At 44.6% G+C, this 19,876-nt stretch overlaps 1 protein-coding gene across 1 annotated transcript in view; it reads left to right on the top strand.

Annotated features, from left to right (window-relative positions):
- VIT (vitrin) overlaps positions 1-19,876 on the top strand; it is a 118,715-nt gene that overhangs the window by 85,007 nt on the left and 13,832 nt on the right. The window contains exons 9-11 of the mRNA XM_061156308.1: positions 1,001-1,033; positions 1,147-1,209; positions 8,334-8,481. Of these exons, the coding sequence (XP_061012291.1) occupies positions 1,001-1,033; positions 1,147-1,209; positions 8,334-8,481 (244 nt within the window). The remainder of the gene's footprint in view (positions 1-1,000; positions 1,034-1,146; positions 1,210-8,333; positions 8,482-19,876) is intronic.

Here is a 19,876-nt window from a genome sequence, read left to right as displayed (position 1 = left end):
GAATGTTGTTCCCTATTTGCTACATTAAGTGTTTAAAGCTCCAACAGCAAACAGTCTTCAGACTCTTGGTGCAAGGGCAGATTTTGCTGGCTTGGGGGCAGGGGGATATGGAGGAGAGGACTCGGGCCTCTGGACATGTATTTCTTCCCCTCCCAGGACTCCTGGCTGAGAAATGCCATTAGTGAATTTTTTAAATGATTTGAGGAAGTGGGATGAGCAAGCTGACCTTTAATGGGAAGATGAAATCATGTGCTTTGCAAATTGGAAAAACTAACAAAGCCAGCAGAAAGCTCTCCCCAGCCAAGAGTGGAGTCCTGAGCACCTTCCTCCATGGAGGTGGGGGACTCTTGGCGGGAGTTCCCCAGCATCCCAGAAACAGGAGACTCACTTCCGGTGCTGCAATTACACTCTGCCCAGAAACTCATTGGCCTTTCTAAGCTTTAAAAGACTATTGTCTTTACTTCCTTATATGAGATATTTGTGACTGTGGCTCCCGGGTAAACAGCTCTAAAGAAAACCCTGAAGCCGAAATTCAGCTCACAAACACACACACCCTCTCAAAGCACTAAGTCCTTTTCTATGTGCATCTGGTCTCAGACGGCAGGAGGGGACAGGCTGCAGCGTAGACCCTCTTGTTTGTTGGAGTTGCTAGTATCTCCTCTCTTATCCTCCGGTCTATACCCAACCCTGTCCTTGGTCTCACTCATCTTTGTTCATCAACTCAGTCACTGAATATTGACTGAGGGCCACAGGGAAGGTTTATGCGATGGGTGAGTCTCAACCCCGACCTCAAGATTTTCAGAATTGTACGAGGGATAATTGACACTGGCAAAGTGCTTCATGCTTTCAGATAAGGAGGCTAAGGCTCAGATAGATTAAGCTAAGGGGCTGTAGGGGACAGATCTGAACTCACCTGACTTCAAATGCCCCTAAGTACCCAGAGGAGTGCTGTGTCTCTATTGCACTGTCCGTAATTATTCATTCCTTCTTATCTCCTCAGATGGGGGTGGTATGGAGAAGAGCACAGTTAGCAGTAAGCCCAGCCCCTGGAACTGAGTGTGAATATCCATTTTGTCCCCATCCCTGGGGTGAGGCCAGATGCTTCCTGTTCTTGTAAGTCACCAAAAGTTTTACTGCTCTTTCCAGGATTTGTTCCAAAAGAAGAATTAAGCACACAGTCTTTGGAGCCAGCATCCCAGGGAGATCCAAGTAAGTTAATTGACAACTAGAAACCCATAGTGGCTTTGACATCTGATCTGCTCTCTCTCCCTTCTGCCCACTCACTCCCACCCACACCCGCCTCTCTCCTACCCTGGATCTATTTATCTCTCTTCTGTCACTTTGTTCTAAAGGAAAAGGGAAGCTTCTGAAGGATTTAAACTATCTGTGTGCAAGAGGGGGAGAGGATCAGATGTTTAAAATGTCACTATGGCAACAGGGTGGATGGAGTGGGGAGACAAGAGTGGATGAAAGGAGGAGACGGGCTTGCCAGTGAGGATGGAGGTCTGCAGAGATGATGGTACCAAGCTAGGGTGGGAAGCATAAATGGAGAGAAACGGGCAAATCCACGAGACAGAGAAAGAAGAAACTAGAGAGGTGGAGGTGAAGACAGGGAACAATTAAAGATGAGCTGGAGCTCGTGGCAACTGGAGCCGCCATGAGGACCACTGGAGTTGGAACAGGTTGGGGCAGGAAAGCATTTCTATCATCTTCTGTAAGACATTCAGTCTAGCAGAGAGTTGGCTACCCTGACATACAGAAACAACAGTCCAGCCGGAAACTTAGAGTTGGAAGATGATGAGGACAAAACCAAGGTTTTGAGAACCGAAAGTGTGACCCAGGGAGACAGGTTATAGTAAGAAGAAATAGGGGGCTTAAACCTGAAGATCTTTGATACTGACTGGGTGGAAGAGAAGCCACCCAAGGATACAAGAAAGAGAGCAGAGAAAAAGAGGGAAACCAGGAGGCAGCTGTGTGTTGCAAGCATCTGCAAATTCCCCCAGAATGCCGTGACAAGTCAGCCACCAATAGGCTGCGAGTCTCAACTCACCTGTATGTGAGAATCACCTGCAGACATCTTCAAAAATGAAAGATACCAGTTCTTGCCTCATACCTATGGAACCTGTCTCCCTTGATTTTGCCACTCAGAGTGTGGTCTGAGGACCAGCAGCATCAGGCATCACCTGGGAGCTTGTTAGAGATGCACACTTTCAGGGTCCACCCCAGACCTACTGAATCAAGCAATTCCTTTGCACATTAACCCTTGAGAAGCACCGCCTGGAGTGATTCTCAGGCATCTTTATTTGTTGAAGCTGCATAAGGAACTCAGATATTTATCCAGGGTTAAAAAACACTGGCCTAATATATTGGTCAACACAAAGCATTCATCTATAAAATTGCACCACGTTGAAGAAAATCAAAGCAATTAAGAAAATTGGTAGATTGGTTCCTGCAGACACTCTGTCTTACCTTTCCTTCCTCCTCTTCCATCCTCAGTGAGCATAATAAATTGCTCATGCTGAACACTTCATAACCCAGTTCTGTCCCTTTGTATTGACACTGTCATCTTCACATCAGCATGTTTTCATCTTAATGTGAGAAAGCCACTAAGGTCTCAGTGAGCACATGCCTCGAGCATGAGCCATTGTCATTCGAACATTCTGGGATACAAATCACACTACAATGAGGTATCATCTTACACTCATCAGAATGGCCATCATCAAAAAATCTACAATCAATAAATGCTGGGGAGGGTGTAGAAAAAAGGGAACCCTCCTGCACTGCTGGGAATGTAAATTGATACAGCCACTATGGAAAACAGTATGGAGGTGCCTTTAAAAACTAAACAAAGGACTTCCATATGACCAAGCAAGCCTACTCCTGGGCATATATCCAGAGAAAACCATAATTGAAACAGATACATGCACCCCAGTGTCCATTGCAGTGCTATTTACAATAGCCAGGACACGGAAGCAACCTAAATCTCCATCAACAAAGGAATGGATAAAGAAGCTATAGTACATATATGCAATGGAATATCATTCAGCCATAAAAAGGAATGAAACTGTGCCATTTGCAGAGACATGGATGGACACAAAGACAGTCATACAGAGTGAAGTCAGAAAAACAAATATATTAATGCATATATTTGGAATCTAGAAAAATGGTATAGATCATCTTATTTGCAAAGCAGAAATAGAGACACAGACATATTGGAATTGACATATACAGATTATTGATACTATGTATTAAGTTGATAACTAATGAGCACCTGCTGCATAGTGCAGGGAATTCACTGCTTTGTGGCGACCTAAATAGGAAGGAAATCCAAAAAAAGAGGGGATATATGCAAATATATTGCTGATTCACTTTTCTGTTAGCAGAAACCAACACAACATTGTAAAGCAACTGTACTCCAATAAAAATGAATTTTAAAAAATTCTTGGGAAAGAGGAGTAAAGTTAACCCATTTCAGCCATTATGCTGAGTGAAGAGAATGGAGTAAATAGATAAACATTTCACTTCTTAAAACCTGTGAAATCAATTTATCAATCCTGAACATAGCACAAGATGTAAGAAATAAGGAGAAAAAAATGGTCTAGGAAGAACCAAAATAGATGCTACAAAATCCATATACTATTGTTTGGCCCTTACTCTAATTAAGTTTTTCTTTTCTCTAAATCTAAAAAAAAAAAAAAAAAGGATTTTCATTTAAAAAGGCATATTGAACTACGCTGCTGACATCTGAAAGAAAAACTTCTCTTCAGGAGTGCTTCTCAAACTTTAATGTGTACATCAATAACCTGGGGATCTTGCTAAACTGGGATCTATTCTATATGTCCAGGTGGAGCCCGGGCGTCCGCATTTCCAGCAAACTGTTGGTGCCGGTGGGCGGCAAGCCCCAAAGAGCACCACTGCCACCTGCTGGCGGCAATTCACATCACAAGCCTGGACCTAGGAAAGAGTGGGAATAGCCCTGTTTGGGAAACATGCCAAGCCATAGAGGAGTTCTGCTGTTCTTTTGCTTGATTCTTGACTTTCAGACAGTTCAGTTCAGTCGCTAAGTTGTGGTCGACTCGTTGTGACCCCGTGGACTGCAGCATGCCAGGCTTCCCTGTCCATCACCAACTCCCGGAGCTTACTCAAACTACTCTCCATCAAGTCAGTGATGCCATCCAACTGTCTCATCCTCTGTCGTCCCCTTCGCCTCCTGCCTTCAATCTTTCCCAGCATCAGGGTCTTTTCCAATGAGTCAGTTCTTCACTTCAGGTGGTCAAAGCATTAGAACTTCAGCTTCAGCATCCTTCCAATGAACACCCAGGACTGATCTCCTTTAGGATGGACTGGTTGGATCTCCTTGCAGTCCAAGGGACTCTCAAGAGTCTTCTCCAACACCACAGTTCAAAAGCATCAATTCTTTGGTGCTCAGCTTTCTTTATAGTCCAACTCTCACATCCATACATGACTGCTGGAAAAATCATAGCTTTAACTAGACGGACCTTTGTTGGCAAAGTAATGTCTCTCCTTTTTAATATGCTGCCTAGGTTGGTCATAGCTTTTCTTCCAAGGAGTGACTTTTAATTTCATGGCTGCAGTCATTATCTGCAGTGATTTTGGAGCCCAAGAAAATAAAGTCTGACACTGTTTCCACTGTTCCACCATCTATTTGCCATGAAGTAAAGGGCCTCAATGCCATGATCTTTGTTTTCTGAGTGTTGAGCTTTAAGCCAACTTTTTCACTCTCCTCTTTCATTTTCATCAAGAGGCTCTTTAGTTCTTCTTCGCTTTCTGCCATAAGGGTGGTGTCATCTGCATATCTGAGGTTGTTGATATTTCTCCTGGTAATCTTGATTCCAGCTTGTGCTTCATCCAGCCCAGCATTTCTCATGATATACTCTGCATATAAGTTAAATAAGCAGGGTGACAATATACAGTTTTGACGTACTCCTTTCCCGATTTGGAACCAATCTGTTGTTTCATGTCCAGTTCTAACTGTTGCTTCTTGACCTATATACAGATTTCTCAGGAGGCAGGTGAGGTAGTCTGGTATTCCCATCTCTTTAAGAATTTCCCATAGTTGGTTGTGATTCACACAGTCAAAGACTTTGGCATAGTCAATAAAACAGAAGTAGATGTTTTTCTGGAACTGTCTTGCTTTTTCAATGATCCAGTGGACGTTGGCAATTTGATCTCTGGTTCCTCTGCCTTTTCTAGATCCAGCTTGAACATCTGGAAGTTCTTGGTTCACATACTGTTGAAGACTTGCTTGGAGGATTTTGAGCATTACTTTGCTAGCATGTGAAATTAGTGCAATTGTGCAGTAGTTTGAACATTCTTTGGCATTGCCTTTCTTTGGGATTGGAATGAAAACGGACCTTTTCCAGTCCTGTGGCCACTGCTGAGTTTTCCAAATTCGCTGGCATATTGAGTGCAGCACTTTCACAGCATCATCCTTTAGGATTTGAAATAGCTCAACTGGAATTCCATCACCTCAACTATCTTTGTTTGTAGCGATGCTTCCTAAGGTCCACTTATCTTCACCTTCCATGATGTCTGGCTCTAGGTGAGTGATCACACCATCATGGTTATCTGGGTCATGAGGATCTTTTTTGTATAGTTCTTCTGGGTGTTGTTGCCACCTCTTCTTAATATCTTCTGCTTCTGCTGTAAGTCATATGTTATAAGTCATACGGTCATAGCAAACACCCTCTTCCAACAACACAAGAGAAGACTCTACACATGGACATCACCAGATGGTCAATACTGAAATCAGGTTGATTATATTCTTTGTAGCCAAAGATGGAGAAGCTCTATACAGTCAGCAAAAACAAGACCAGGAGCTGACTGTGGCTCAGAACATAAACTCCTTATTGCCAAATTCAGACTTAAAGAAACTAGGGAAAACCACTAAACCATTCAGGTATGACCTAAATCAAATACCTTACAATTATACAGTGGAAGTGACAAACAGATTCAAGGGATCAGATCTAATAGATAGAGTGCCTGAAGAACTGTGGATGGAGGTTCATGACATTGTACAGGAGGCAGTGATCAAGACCATCCCCAAGAAAAAGAAATGCAAAAAGGCAAAATGGGTTCTGAGGAGGCCTTACAAATAGCTGAGGAAAGAAGAGAAGTGAAAGGCAAAGGAGAAAAGGAAAGATAGAGCCATTTGAATGCAGAGTTCCAAAGAATAGCAAGGAGAGATAAGAAAGCTTCCTTGGTTGTCAATGCAAAGAAATAGAGGAAAACAACAGAATGGGAAAGACTAGAGATCTCTTCAAGAAAATTAGAGATACCAAGGGAACATTCTTGACTTTAGTGGCATCTTTAAACTTCACTTCTTGATTTCATTTGCTTCTTCCAATCTTCATCTCGAGGATCATGCTTGGGCATAGGCAGTTTGGAGGCAGCAAAGGACGGGGTAGCCAGCTGAATGAGAAGAGTTGGCAGGCCCCAACATCCTGGCAGACAGGATCTAAAAGCTTACAAGGTCTCCAGGGAGCCCAGGCACTGATTCCAGATGGAGTGAAGTCAGCCAGGCCCAGAGAGGTCCCTGTCATTACCTACTTCTCCGGTTTTGATTGCCATGCACCACAGCAAGAAAACAAGGCATTTTCTCAGAACCTTTTTCCTTCATGTCCAGTTCTGTAGTATCACTCTTTACTAAGTATTCCTCAACAATTCTGTTTAAAACTGTATCAACTCATGTCCATTTCTTGCTTTCATTAATGTATATATGTGCTATGTGCTCAGTCGCTCAGTCGTGTCCAACTCTTTTGAAATCCCATGGACTGTTGCCCGTCAGGCTCCTCTGTCCATGGGATTCTCCAGGCAGGAATACTGGAGGGGGTAGCCATTCCCTTCTCCAAGAAATCTTCCTGACCCAGGGATCAAACCTGTATCTCCTGCATTTCAGGCAGATTCTTTACAGTCTGAGTCCACACGTTTTCATATATATATACATATATTAGGGCTTGCAGGTGGCGCTAGTGGTAGGAAGTGACAACCCACTCCAGTATTTTTTTTTTCCATTTATTTTTATTAGTTGGAGGCTAATTACTTTACAATATTGTAGTGGTTTTTGCCATACACTGACATGAATCACCCACGGATTTACATGTGTTCCCCATCCCGATCCCCCCCTCCCGCCTCCCTCCCCATCCCATCCCTCTGGGTCTTCCCAGTGCACCAGCCCTGAGCACTTGTCTCATGCATCCAACCTGGGCTGGTGATCTGTTTCATCCTTGATAGTATACTTGTTTCAATGCTATTCTCTCAGAACATCCCACCCTCGCCTTCTCCCACAGAGTCCAAAAGTCTGTTCTATACATCTGTGTCTCTTTTTCTGCTTTGCATATAGGGTTATCATTACCATCTTTTTAAATTCCATATATATGCGTTAGTATACTGTATTGGTCTTTATCTTTCTGGCTTACTTCACTCTGTATAGTGGGCTCCAGTTTCATCCATCTCATTAGAACTGATTCAAATGAATTCTTTTTAATGGCTGAGTAATATTCCATTGTGTATATGTACCAGAGCTTCCTTATCCATTCGTCTGCTGATGGGCATCTAGGTTGCTTCCATGTCCTGGCTATTATAAACAGTGCTGCGATGAACATTGGGGTGCACGTGTCTCTTTCAGATCTGGTTTCCTCAGTGTGTATGCCCAGAAGTGGGATTGCTGGGTCATATGGCAGTTCTATTTCCAGTTTTTTAAGAAATCTCCACACTGTTCTCCATAGCGGTTGTACTAGTTCGCATTCCCACCAACAGTGTAAGAGGGTTCCCTTTTCTCCACACCCTCTCCAGCATTTATTGCTTGTAGACTTTTGGATAGCAGCCATCCTGACTGGAGTGTAATGATACCTTATTGTGGTTTTGATTTGCATTTCTCTGATAATGCCACTCCAGTGTCCTGCCTGGAGAATCCCATGGACAGAGGAGCCTGGCAGGCTCCAAAGGGGCCGCAAAGTGATCAATACAACTTAGCAACTGAACACAACAGCTGACACGGTCTGAGCTAGGAAACCATTCTGAGGGCCTTCTTAGACTTGACTTGGAGGTCTGGCTTTTGAAGTCTGTAACCGTGGCTAATACAGAGAATTCTACAACAACCATGGAAATAAGTACCAGCCCAAGTATCTGTGATCTTGGTGCCCAGTGAAAATCTGCTGTGAATATAAATAAATAAGTATATCTTGCATCTTGCTACTTTTTAAACTTTCTTTTCATTGCAATCTCAGGCAGCTCTGGCTGAGGAAGAGGGGAGTGGGCGGTGAGCGCAATGAGAGAGGAGCAGAATAACAGAGTCTTTTTCCGCTTCTCAGGCTGCAAAGTTGACTTGTCATTTTTAATTGATGGGAGCTCAAGCATCGGCAAACGTCGATTCCGAATCCAGAAGCAGTTTCTGACTGATGTTGCCCAGACTCTTGACATCGGCCCCGCCGGTCCTCTGATGGGTGTCGTTCAGTACGGGTAAGTGTGGCTCTGAATTCAGAAACCAGAGCATGACCCTCATTTCATTTTGTGCCAGAAAAGAAAAATATCCATACATCTAGAGCACAGCAGATTCATTCTCTTCCCTGATACAGATGTAGATGAGAGAAACTGAAGCAATCCAGATGCCAGTGAAGAAACCTGAGGCCTCCAGAAGGAGGAACAGGTTAATCAACACTTGAAAGTAAATGGCGTTTGCACTCCTGATTGGTAGAGAGAATATTTCTTTGGGGATTAAGAGAGCTGGGTTCAAGTTTTCCATTAGCCAATAGCAGGCTGTGTGGCCTTGGACTAAGGCCTTCATCTCTCTCTTAGGCAATTTCCCTTTCAACCCTGACTCCTCGAGTATTAGTTTGAGGGGCTCCTGTGTTACCCTAGAGGTGTGTGTGTGCTAAGTCATTTCAGTCGTGTCCAACTCTCTGTGACCGCATGGACTATAGCCCGCCAGGCTCCTCTGTCCAGTGGATTCTCCAGGCAAGGAGACCAAAGTGGGTAGCCATGCCCTCCTCCAGGGGATCTTCCCAACCCAGAGATTGAATCCAGGTTCTCTTATATCTCCTTCATTGGCAGGTGGGCTCTTTACCAGTAGCTGGGAAGACCAAAAACTCTGTAACAGAGGTCTCACTTATAGGTGAGATGCCCAGAAATCATGGTCCTCTAGGTTGAACTTTCTCCTTTCTCCCAATAACCTGAGGCCTCTGCAGTGGTGGTGGGAAAGCTCACCTGGCAATGGGGAGCACTGCGGGGGGAGGGGGGGTGCGATGGCCCCCAGCAGTCACCTAGCTGACTATCCCCAATTCATTCTACTCTTCTACATAGGATAGAAATTGAGGGCTCATACTGATGCCCACCCTCAACTTTTCTCTTATTGGGGATAATAAATCAATCTTGTTTCACATGCAATAGATTTCTCTGTAAAGCAGATTTACAGGTATCAACTGGAAATAAGTAATCAAAAGAGCAAACAAGCTCAAATCTCAAATAATATGTGGCCTTTTGATCAAGAACCATGAAGGGCAGGATAACTGTCTCCCTTTCCACAAAGGATCTCAGACACAGCCTTCCCCCTTCATCCCCCAGATCTGTAGCTCGGCCTTGGCCTTGGAAACTAACTTAGGCCTTGGTACCTCTTAATCAGAAGCCGCAGTCACAGCTTATTTGTGCTTCGTGACAAGTTTAAAAAAAAAACCTGACAACAGCCAGGTCTCCAAACCCTTCAAACATTTAGAGCAGCATTTTAACCAACGTGGTTATATCAAAGACACTAGGATATTTAGTTTTGCGATCTCCAAAGGAATAAAAATGCTTTGCTTTCACAAGAACCTATAACATTTGTATTTTTAGAATTAAATTCCAATAACATATATAGCACCACCTTCTATTTCTGTGAAGAAAAATCGCTGAGTTAAGTGGCACTTGTATACAGTCAGAGTCAAATATATAAAAATAACCACTTGCTACAAATGTTAATTCTCAGTGTCAGATGTTCTGGAGCATTTTATCTTGAAGTAGGAAAATACGTGGTTTTGGCCATTGTTTTCTTGTTTTTCAACACGTCAACCCATTTTCATTCCTGTTTTTCTTTTTTAAAGATAGCAAATGAATAGCGGGCTTCTCTGGGGAGGAAATATAAGTGTTTTAGTGCAGCTGTCCCTGGTCAGTTTATTGAGGGATTTAAAGCTTGGTGTGTCATCTTGCATTAAAAATAGCTGCTTTAAAAGCTGTGTATACCAAAGTTTATAGGATAATATGAAAATAAGGCAATAAATATGTCAAGGAAAAGAAAAATGGCAGGCAGACTGCTTGGTGTGCTGATGGGAACACGGATTAAAGAATAAATGTAGCAGGGTAGGAAGAACAATTCAATAAAGGCTCCTTCCTCTTAAAATAACATTTTCTCCCACTGTGTTCTTAACGTCATCACCATTTACAGGGAAGAGTTTACCTCCACGCTTTCCAATGTCACTTGCTAAAAATACCTTTGCTCTTTATCCTTTTTTCCACTCAGGGTCCTTATTAATTTAAAGCCCTTAAGGGAAATGTGTCTGTTTTCCTTCACTTTGTGCTCACACAAGCCTATCGATGGTTTTCGGCCTCAGGGTGGGGTGGAAAGCACAAGGGTGACAGGACATCTTGAATTCTAACCTTTGCGCCACTGGGTGACCTGAGGCAAGTCACTCAGCTTCTCCATGTAAGAGCTGCCGTCGGTGAAGTCCGGGGCAGGCGGAGCGGGTGATTTATTAGGGCTCTGCCAGCCCAGATGTTCTGTAATTCAGTGACTGGCTGTACTAAGAAGACAGCCAATCAATGAACACTGGGCAAACCCACTTGGAAGCGCTTCCTCTCCCTTCCAGCCTCGGGTTCTGAATAGGTGGGTGAGTGATGAGCAAGGAAACAAAGGCGGCACAGAGGTAATACGTCCGTCGGGGGAACAAAATCAGCTGGGGAAAAGCACTAGGAGGGTGTAATGAGGCTGAAGGGGAAATCCACGCACCCAGAAGTAAAAGCTGAAAATGCTTTTATATCTGCCCCGGCTCTCCCGTCCATTCTTTCTCCAGCAAAAGGTCTTAGTGTGCAGAGGGGGAGGGTGTGGGGCAGGGAATGGTGAGGGGCAGAGGTCGACGCGGATCTGAGGTCAGTGTTTCTGGAAGAGGGCTCACCAGTGCTTGGCTGGCTGGGAATCTGGTCCCGTTCCTGGTCCTTTGGGGTCTCACTGGTTTCTAGTGCCCACGTCACGACCCGTCACTGGGGATCAGCCCCCTTCTCTCAGAATCGCAGCGCAGTGGGGGTCCTAGAAACCTCATGCTTCCACCTCCTCATGTTACAGTCAGGAAACGGGCTCTAAAAGAAACGCCCACCCCGCCAAGAACAAGCTCCCAAGGCGAGGCGTAGGCTGGGAAGGAGCTGGCGGAGGCGGGAGGACTCGGAGCTCCCTAGCCTTCGCTCGGGCCTCTCACCCCCGGGGCGCTGGCCCGGGTCCACGTGAAAGATTCCCCCAGAACATTCTTTCGCTTGGTTTTCCGTAGAGCTGAGGCAGAACTTAGACTTTTGAATTTGGGATTTAGGAGCCTCATACTATGAACAGGAAATAGAAGGCAAATAAATAAGAAATAAAAATATGAGAATCAGAACAATGGCCTGATGCACAAAATGCAGAGCTTGTTTCGCCTGCTGGTCCCTAAGATACTTCCGGTACAGGAGACCGGAAACCAGCCCAGGCGGGCAGGTGAAAGGAGAGTGATGTCACAGGATTGGTGGGTCACTGGTCCCCTCCCTCCTTCTTTCCTGCATCTCCTCGGCTCTCTGCTTGTCCTCGCTGTCCTTCCCCCCAGTGGCCCAGCACATCCCCTGCCAGGCTCATGGCTTCTGCCCCTTTCTGTAACTTCCCCTTTCACTGGCTGGGTTCCTACTTCTGGTCCAGGCCAGGGGGGAGCTCTTCAACCCGGGTGGTGCCCACCTTCTCCGTCTCCCACATCCCCTCTGCACAGGCAGAGGCTTGGAACCCAAGATTGGGTTACCTTTCAGCAACCACAGCGTTCCTTCCACAGTCATCACGCACCTCCAGTAAGAGAGTCCACATCTGATACAGACCCAGAGAGGCTGAGTGACTTCCCTAAGAATACACAGTTAATGCTTGACCACTAGGGAGAGGATAGATATTAAATCTTGGGTTAATCTCTAAAATGTGAAACCAAATTGACTTTAAAGATTTTGCTTCTCTGCCAAGAGAGCTCCTGACGACTGAAGTTTTCCACCAAACTGAGGACTGAGGCCCTGTTGAAGAGAAGGCCAAGACCAAGCCCTCATTTTGCACACGTGGTCTCATTTTAGAATTAAGCAGCCAACAGGCTTGTGGTTGTGCTTAAGACCAATGGGAACACTAAGAGGCTAGATGAAAGAATGGCCAGACAAAGTAGCTATTCAGTGAACTCTAGCAAACAGAATGGTGAAGCCAAGCAGGTTACATTTTAGCTGCTGCCTGGATCCATGGGTGCTGAATGCCCTCTGGACCTTCAATATAATGTCTTCATCCCCAGTTTCAGTACAAATGGAACAGAATTGTACATGTTCTTCTGAACTTTGTAATCAACCCCAGGGTACTAACACTGGAAAACAAGCTATAGAATAAAGCAAAATATTGGTTGTTCTTCCTTTCAAAATGAAATCCTTTTCTTTGCTCATGGTTCTCTGACAGGTGCCCTGTGTTTTAGCTCAAAGTTAGGCTGCATTTCCTTACTTTACTTCTCAGCTCACCCAACTCAGCCCGGACTAAACACCCTCAGTCACATTCAGCTGAGCCTCCCTTCCTGCCCCCAAAAGCAGGAAGGATGCTCAGAGGCTCCCGTGGACCAGCTGAGCCGTCCGGTGTGGGGCAACCAGAGTCAGGGGAAGAAACCAGGTTTTGGGTGTGGTTGCGATGGGCGGAATAATGGCTGCAAAGCCGCCCATGTCTGACTCCCTAGAATCCATGGCTGTGATAACTCACTGAGGCAACAACCTTCCTGGCTGTGTGGAATGAATTGACTGGTTTCCCATGAAACAGCAAAAACTGGCTTCATCAGGAGACCTATCATTTCCAGCAACATATCAGAAGCAGAAATCCCTATTATAAGAAGCACTTTGGCCCTTTTTTCATGCAACTTAAGAGAGAAACAGAAATGTAAACAGAATGATCCTCACAACCAAGACCGACTGAGCAGACAGCTGCTGCGTGTTCAAAACCCGATGTTATACTTACTAGGTCCAGTGCGGAGCCCCCACCAAGATATTCCATCAGAGCTGGAGGGGCTTGGAGCTGTGATTAAAGTCAAGGACCCTGAGATGGGGAGACTGTCCTGGATGCCCAGGTGTCCCAGTCTAATCACTTGGGTGCTTAAAAGCAGAGAACCCTTCCCAGCTATTATCCGTTGAGGGAGATGTGACTACGGAAGAGGCTCAGAAAGAGCGACGGCTGGCTCTGAAGGTGGAGGAGAGGGACCCCAACCAAGAAACACGTGCTGGAAAAGACCAGGCAATGATGGTCTCCAAGAGCCTTTGAAAGGGAGCGTGGCTCTGCTGGGGAGAGCCCCGGCGGGCTGCTGACCTCCAGAGCTGTAAACTGGTAAGTGTGTTGGTTCGGCCACTAAGTTTGCAACAGAAATAGGCAACTGCTACACCTGGCAAGGAGGACCCTTCTGTCACGTTTTCTTGAGTTTGCAGCACACGAAGGAATGAGAGGGTTTGGGGCACGAGCCCCCGCAGGAGGGGGCCTGGGAGATGCTTGGCACCACAGGACCCCAGAGCAGGAAGGGGCTGCCTGGTCCCGACGTCACCAAGGGAGTTTTTAGAAATGCTGATGCCTGGGCAATATCCCAGGCCTATTAACCTGGAATTTGGCAAATACCCAGAAGCTAGTATGTTAATCTGTAGCCAAGGTGAGGATCACTAACCCCCAGAGAGGGGAAGAGATAGCTTGGCTTTCCTGGAAAGAGGGCGGCACCCGGCAGAGCTCGGGTCTCTCCAGCCCCTGCCCCGTCCACTCCTCGAGCCCTCCGTCCACACTGCCAGTAAAGGAAGTAACAGGACCCAGAACAGCTGCCTGTCTCCCTGGAAGGGCTCTCCAGGGCCTAAGGGCACGTGCAAAGACCTCTCGGCCCCTCTTCTTTCAAGGCAGGTGAACCCTTGAGCCACACTCCTCAGGGACACAGTCTCGAGGCTGAGTGAGCTGGGAATACAGTTTACACAAGGATCTGATGCTTTTCTGTTCCCACCACAAAGTTCTCCTGGGGGGACAGAGGAAACAGACTGCCCTTGTCTCCTGCCTTTTCTACTTGGACGGGTTCCCCTTGACCCTGTAGTGCACATCACCAGGGCTTCTCTGGGGGCCCCCCATCCATGCCATGCTGAGATCATTCTCCCTAGATCCCTGGACCATTCTGCTAGAGAAGCAGATGGCCGCTCTTGTGCACATTAGAACTACTTGGGGAACATTTGAAAATCCCAATGCCCAAACCAAACTGCGCTGTGCTGTTATCTGGTGACCCCTGTGCCCTGGGACCCTCCCATCTCCCCCCACGTCACCAGCCTAGGGCTTCAGGAGCCCCATTCTCCCTCCTCTCTGCCTTTCTTGCACCTTCTGCAGACTTATTTATTCTCCCCTCTTCCCCATATCACTGGCAGCCCCACTGCTTATGTTCTTGCTTCTTACAGCATTCTCTAAGACAGAGGTCCCCAATCTCTGGGCCATGGACCAGTACTTCCTGTCAGATCAGCGGTGGCATCAGATTAGAAATAAAGTATATAATAAATGTAATGTGCTTGAATCATCTCCAAGCCATTCTCCCCCTTCAAAGACACTGCCACTCAAACATGATACACAGTGCCATATGTATGAGACATAGCCTCTCATGAGGCCATGAGAAAGGCAGAACCTCAGACCTCACATCCAATCCACAGAATCTATATTTAAAAAAAATCCCAGGTGACCGGATGCACAACTGAGCTTGAGAAGCACCAAACACTGTCTGTTGTCAAGACATTCTATGTCCCTGCACTTATCAAGCCCTGCAGCATAACAGACAGCAAACTGGAGAGCCCCCTGGCTCCAGAGTAATTCCCAGATCAGCAGAGTACATGCCCATATTTCCTCCAGCAGGAAGATGCTTGCAGGTTAACTGTCTATTTTTTGGTGGCGGGTGGAATTATTGTCGCTAATTACCAAAAAAAAAAAAAAAAAAAAACTCCTCTAAATACAAAATTTGATTATAAGACTCTGCTCCAAATCTCTGATCCTAGGGAATGTGAGAAAGGCCAGTGTCCTTTCAGAAGGGGTAGTTGTGCTAAGTCCCTCAGCAGGTTGGCCTGGGCCCCTGCATTGACCATGGCTGCTCAGTCCTTTAAGGGGAGGGACAGAATCATTTCATTCTGAGCTGAGTAATGCCCTCAAGGGACAAGTCCGTCACCCAACCTGCCGCCTCCTTAGGCAACCAGAGGTACTCCAGAACATCCTCCTGAGTTCACAGGCATGGTTCAACTCAGTGACTAACTCCATAAATCATCACACTTTAGCATTATGAAAATTAAAAGGCTAAGGATAGTCCATAGAATGAGCTAGGCTCCCACAGTACGTGAACTGAGAAATTCCAGATGTTCAAGCTGGATTTAGAAAAAGCAGAGGAATCAGAGATCAAATCGCCAACATCTGTTGGATCATTGTAAAAGCAAGAGAATTCCAGAAAAACATCTACTTCTGCTTCATTGACTACACTAAAGCCTTTGACTGTGTGGATCACAACCAACTGTCAAAAATCTTAAAGAGATGGGAATACCAGACCACCTCACCTGCCTCCTGAGAAACCCGTATGCAGGTCAAGCAGCAACATTTAGAACTGGACATGGAACAATGGACTGATTCCAAATTGGGAAAGGAGTATGTCAAGGCTATATATTGTCACCCTGCTTATTTAACTTATATGCAGAGTATATCATGAGAAATGCTGGGCTGGAAGAAGCACAACCTGAAATCAAGATTGCCAGGAGAAATATCAATAACCTCAGATACACAGGTGGCACCACCCTTATCACAGAAAGCAAAGGGGAACTAAAGAACCTCTTGATGAAAGTGAAAGAGGAGAGTGAAAAAGCTGGCTTAAAACTCAACATTCAGAGAACGAAGATCATTGCCTCCAGTCCCATCACTTCATGGCAAATAGATGGGAAAACAATTGAAACAGTAAGAGACTTTATTTTGGGGGGGGGGGGGGCTCCAAAATCACTGCAGACGGTGATTGCAACTATGAAATTAAAAGACGCTTGCTGCTTGGAAGAAAAGCTATGACTAACCTAGACAGCATAATAAAAAGCAGAGACGTTACTTTGTCTAGTCAAAGCTATGGTTTTTCTGGTAGTCTTGTATGGATGTGAGAGATGGACCATAAAGAAAGCTGAGCACTGAAGAATTGATGCTTTTGAACTGTGGTGTTGGAGAAGACTCTTGAGAGTCCCTTGGACTGAAAGGAGATCCAACCAGTCCATCCTAAAGGAGATCAGTCCTGAATATTCATTGGCAGGACTGATGCTGAAGCTCCAATACTTTGGCCACCTGATGGGAAGAACTGACCCATTAGAAAAGACCCTGATGCTGGGAAAGATTGAAGGGAGGAGGAGAAGAGGAAGACAGAGGATGAGATGGCTGGATGGCATCACTGACTCAATGGACATGAGTTTGAGCAAGCTCTGGGAGTTGGTAATAGACAGGGAAGCCTGGCATTCTGCAGTCCATGGGGTTGCAAGGAGTCGGACATGACTGAGCAACTGAACTGAAGGGTAATCAAGTTATTCTGTTGTAACGTTACAGTGATGATGCCTTGGAGGAAACAGTTTTGAAAGGTTCTTTCTAAAGGGAATATGATTAGTTAATGTGTTTCTACTGGCATCAAAATTCATTTGAGAGGCTCACTCCATGTGACTGGGGTCCATCAATAGACTTTGGGACTTTAACCAAATGGGAACCTTAGGACTGAAAGGACCTCAGAAGTCCTCTAAAATCCAGGGCTCCCCAAACTTTCCCAAGGATGAGATTCACCTGGATCAGCTTGTTTAAAAAAATCCCCAGCCCAGACATACTGAGTCTCTGCCTCAGGGAGACCTGGTTAAACCTGTGGAGTTTAACAGGGTGCCTCAAGTGAGGCTTGTCATCAGGGAGGTCTGGGGACACTGATGCTCCATCCAGCGCTCCGCCTCCAGGCTTCAGCCTCCCTTGAAATCACTTGTGCCCACCTCCAATAGGCATTCATTCTTCTCACGCACTTGCAAGAGAGTCCTTTCCTATTGCATGAATTCGTCCTTTCTATGAACAGTCAAATGCTGGCTCCCTGTCATTTCTCTTTATTAGTCTTAACTCCTCTTTCCAACATAAAATAATTTGATGTTTTCTTCTTGAGTTATAAACCTCTTTGTTTATTTTCTTCTCTTACTTTCAAAGGAAATCCTTAAGACCCACTGAGGGAAAGAAATGTGTTTTCCCTTGATGAGATCTTCTAACAAAATTACAAATTAAAAGATTGCTTACATAAAAATATAGTGGCATATCTCTTTGAACTTTTTAAATAAACTTCAGCTCTGAAAAAGGAACCAGGTAAAGGTGTAGGGCCACCAGTCCCAAAAAAGTACGTATATACCCATGCGCTCTGATACTGAGAGTGGTCAGAGTCTGCAGGTTAGAGACTTATCATTCATTCCTATAATTTAATCACATTACATCTTAACAAAGATTTATTGAGTGTTTACCACACTCTAAACACTATGCCATTTGCAGGGGATACTAATGTAAAATTCATCTAAGTGGTTTGATTACATTTGCCTGTTAGTCCCTTGGTGGATGAGCTCTGCGGTTTTGCTCCTAGTGGTAATTTTAGCAATTGGAAAGAGTTTCAGCAGTCCTCTGGTCCAACCTTTCAATTCATTAAAAATAAATAAATAACCATGATAGAGATTCTGTTCTTTGGGACTTCACCAGCTAGTGAGGGAGGTGATATTTTTAACAGAAACAACATTAAATAAAATGAAAAGCATCTATTCATTGGGTATATGAATAGCTCATCTGTCTGCTTCTGAAGATAGATTCATCTACCCCCATGATGTAATAGGGGGAGAGAGTGATGAGTGTGGGGCTCAGAGGTGGGTGTTCATGTCTACCGAGGATGGTCTAAGAGAGGACATCTGAGGTTCCTCCCTCCTTCCCTCCTTTCCATAATTCTCTATTACTCCCTATATGCTAAGCACCAGGGAGAGGAGATACTGGAACGCAGCGCTTGTTCTCAAATAGATTATAGTCAATCTTCATGATTTGTGTGTTCCATATTTGCAAATTCACCTACTTGCTAAAATGTACCTGTATCTCCAAAATCAATACGCCTGGTACTTTGACAGTCGTCTGTGGATGTGCACTGAGGAAGGAGACGTATAACATCCCCAGCTGAGGTCAAACGAGGCAACGCTCGGCCTTGTTTCAACTCGCGCTGTAAACAAGTGTCCTTTTCACAGTCTATTTAGCACCACATTTTCCAGCTATTCATTGATGATTTCACAATTTTAATGGCCCCAAGTGTAGCACTGAAGTGCTATCCAGTGTTCTAAGCACAAGAAGGCTGTAACGTGCTTAAGGAGAAACCGCAAGTGTTAGATAAACTTCCTTCAGGCAACCAATGCTGCTGGTCATGAGTTCAATGTTAATGAATTGATGATCCAATATATTCAGCAAAAAAAAAGAAAAAGGAAATTCATTTATCTGTATGTGAATCTGCTCCAGAAACTGCTAAAATAACTAATGGAAAAATGGCTGAACTTATGAATTCATGAAATGATGACTACTTTTTTTTTAAGTACGGTGAATAGCCATTATGAAGCTGAGAGCCAAAACAAATCTACGCAGCATGACCCAGGGTCAGGAAAATGTTAAACCCTTTCAGCTAGTGTTTCATGATATAGAAAATGTGCATATAATTAATTATTGTAAGAAACATATATTAAATTGGGTACCTTGAAACAGAAACATACATAAAACAAGTTAATATGCTGACCTATTGATGAAAATATGACCAGAGGCCCACAGGAATCCAACCCCCTGTTTTCCCTAGGAACAATGTCTCAGAGACCTGCTAATGTGATGTTTGCAACAACTTTATAAAACATAACTACTGCAGGTAACAAGGCTTGACAGTAGATGTAGTATGGGAAATGGGTGATCACTCACTCTACAAAATTATCAACATTCAGACAGCCTTGTGAACAGGCTTCTGGAGGATCAGTATAGATATGATTAGGTGACTAGCTTCCACATTTAATCTTTTCTATGTAAAAACTTAAGAAAAATCTGTATTTTTGCTTTTGAAATTATTTGTCTACGAGCAACACAATTTATGGTCAGCTATGATTTCTTCACTATTGTCAGACACTCTCAGGAAGTCTTTCAAAATGAGAAAAATCTAGTCCCCCAATCATTTTCAAATGTTAGAGTTCTATGAATTAAAATTTTTATAGTTAATGGGGTGTCTAGGACATTATGTTTGGTAGACAAATACATAGTTATTATTGTCAATATCAATTTTGCAATTTTCTGTTTTGTCACTGATAATACTTTGTTGTTGTTTTATTATTATTTTTTTCAGTCCCTGAAAAGTTCATATTCTTTGGTTACCAAGGGTAGATCCAGGCTTTGGGGACTCTGAAGCTTATATAGTTTGGGGATTCTTTTTGGAAAAAGAACCCAAAATTACAAATATGAAGAGGTATTGTTAGCATGTAGGTTAATCCACCTCTGACAGGCTCTTAGCACCTGTGGGGTAAGACATACTCTGGACAGCCCACTGTGGCACAGGAAGACCAAGGAGGAGGC

The sequence above is a fragment of the Dama dama genome, chromosome 11 (assembly GCF_033118175.1).
Source record: "Dama dama isolate Ldn47 chromosome 11, ASM3311817v1, whole genome shotgun sequence".
Taxonomy (NCBI): Eukaryota; Metazoa; Chordata; class Mammalia; order Artiodactyla; family Cervidae; genus Dama; species Dama dama.
The sequence above is the reverse complement of the archived record's forward strand: the minus strand, read 5'-3'. Positions and strand labels throughout refer to the sequence as shown.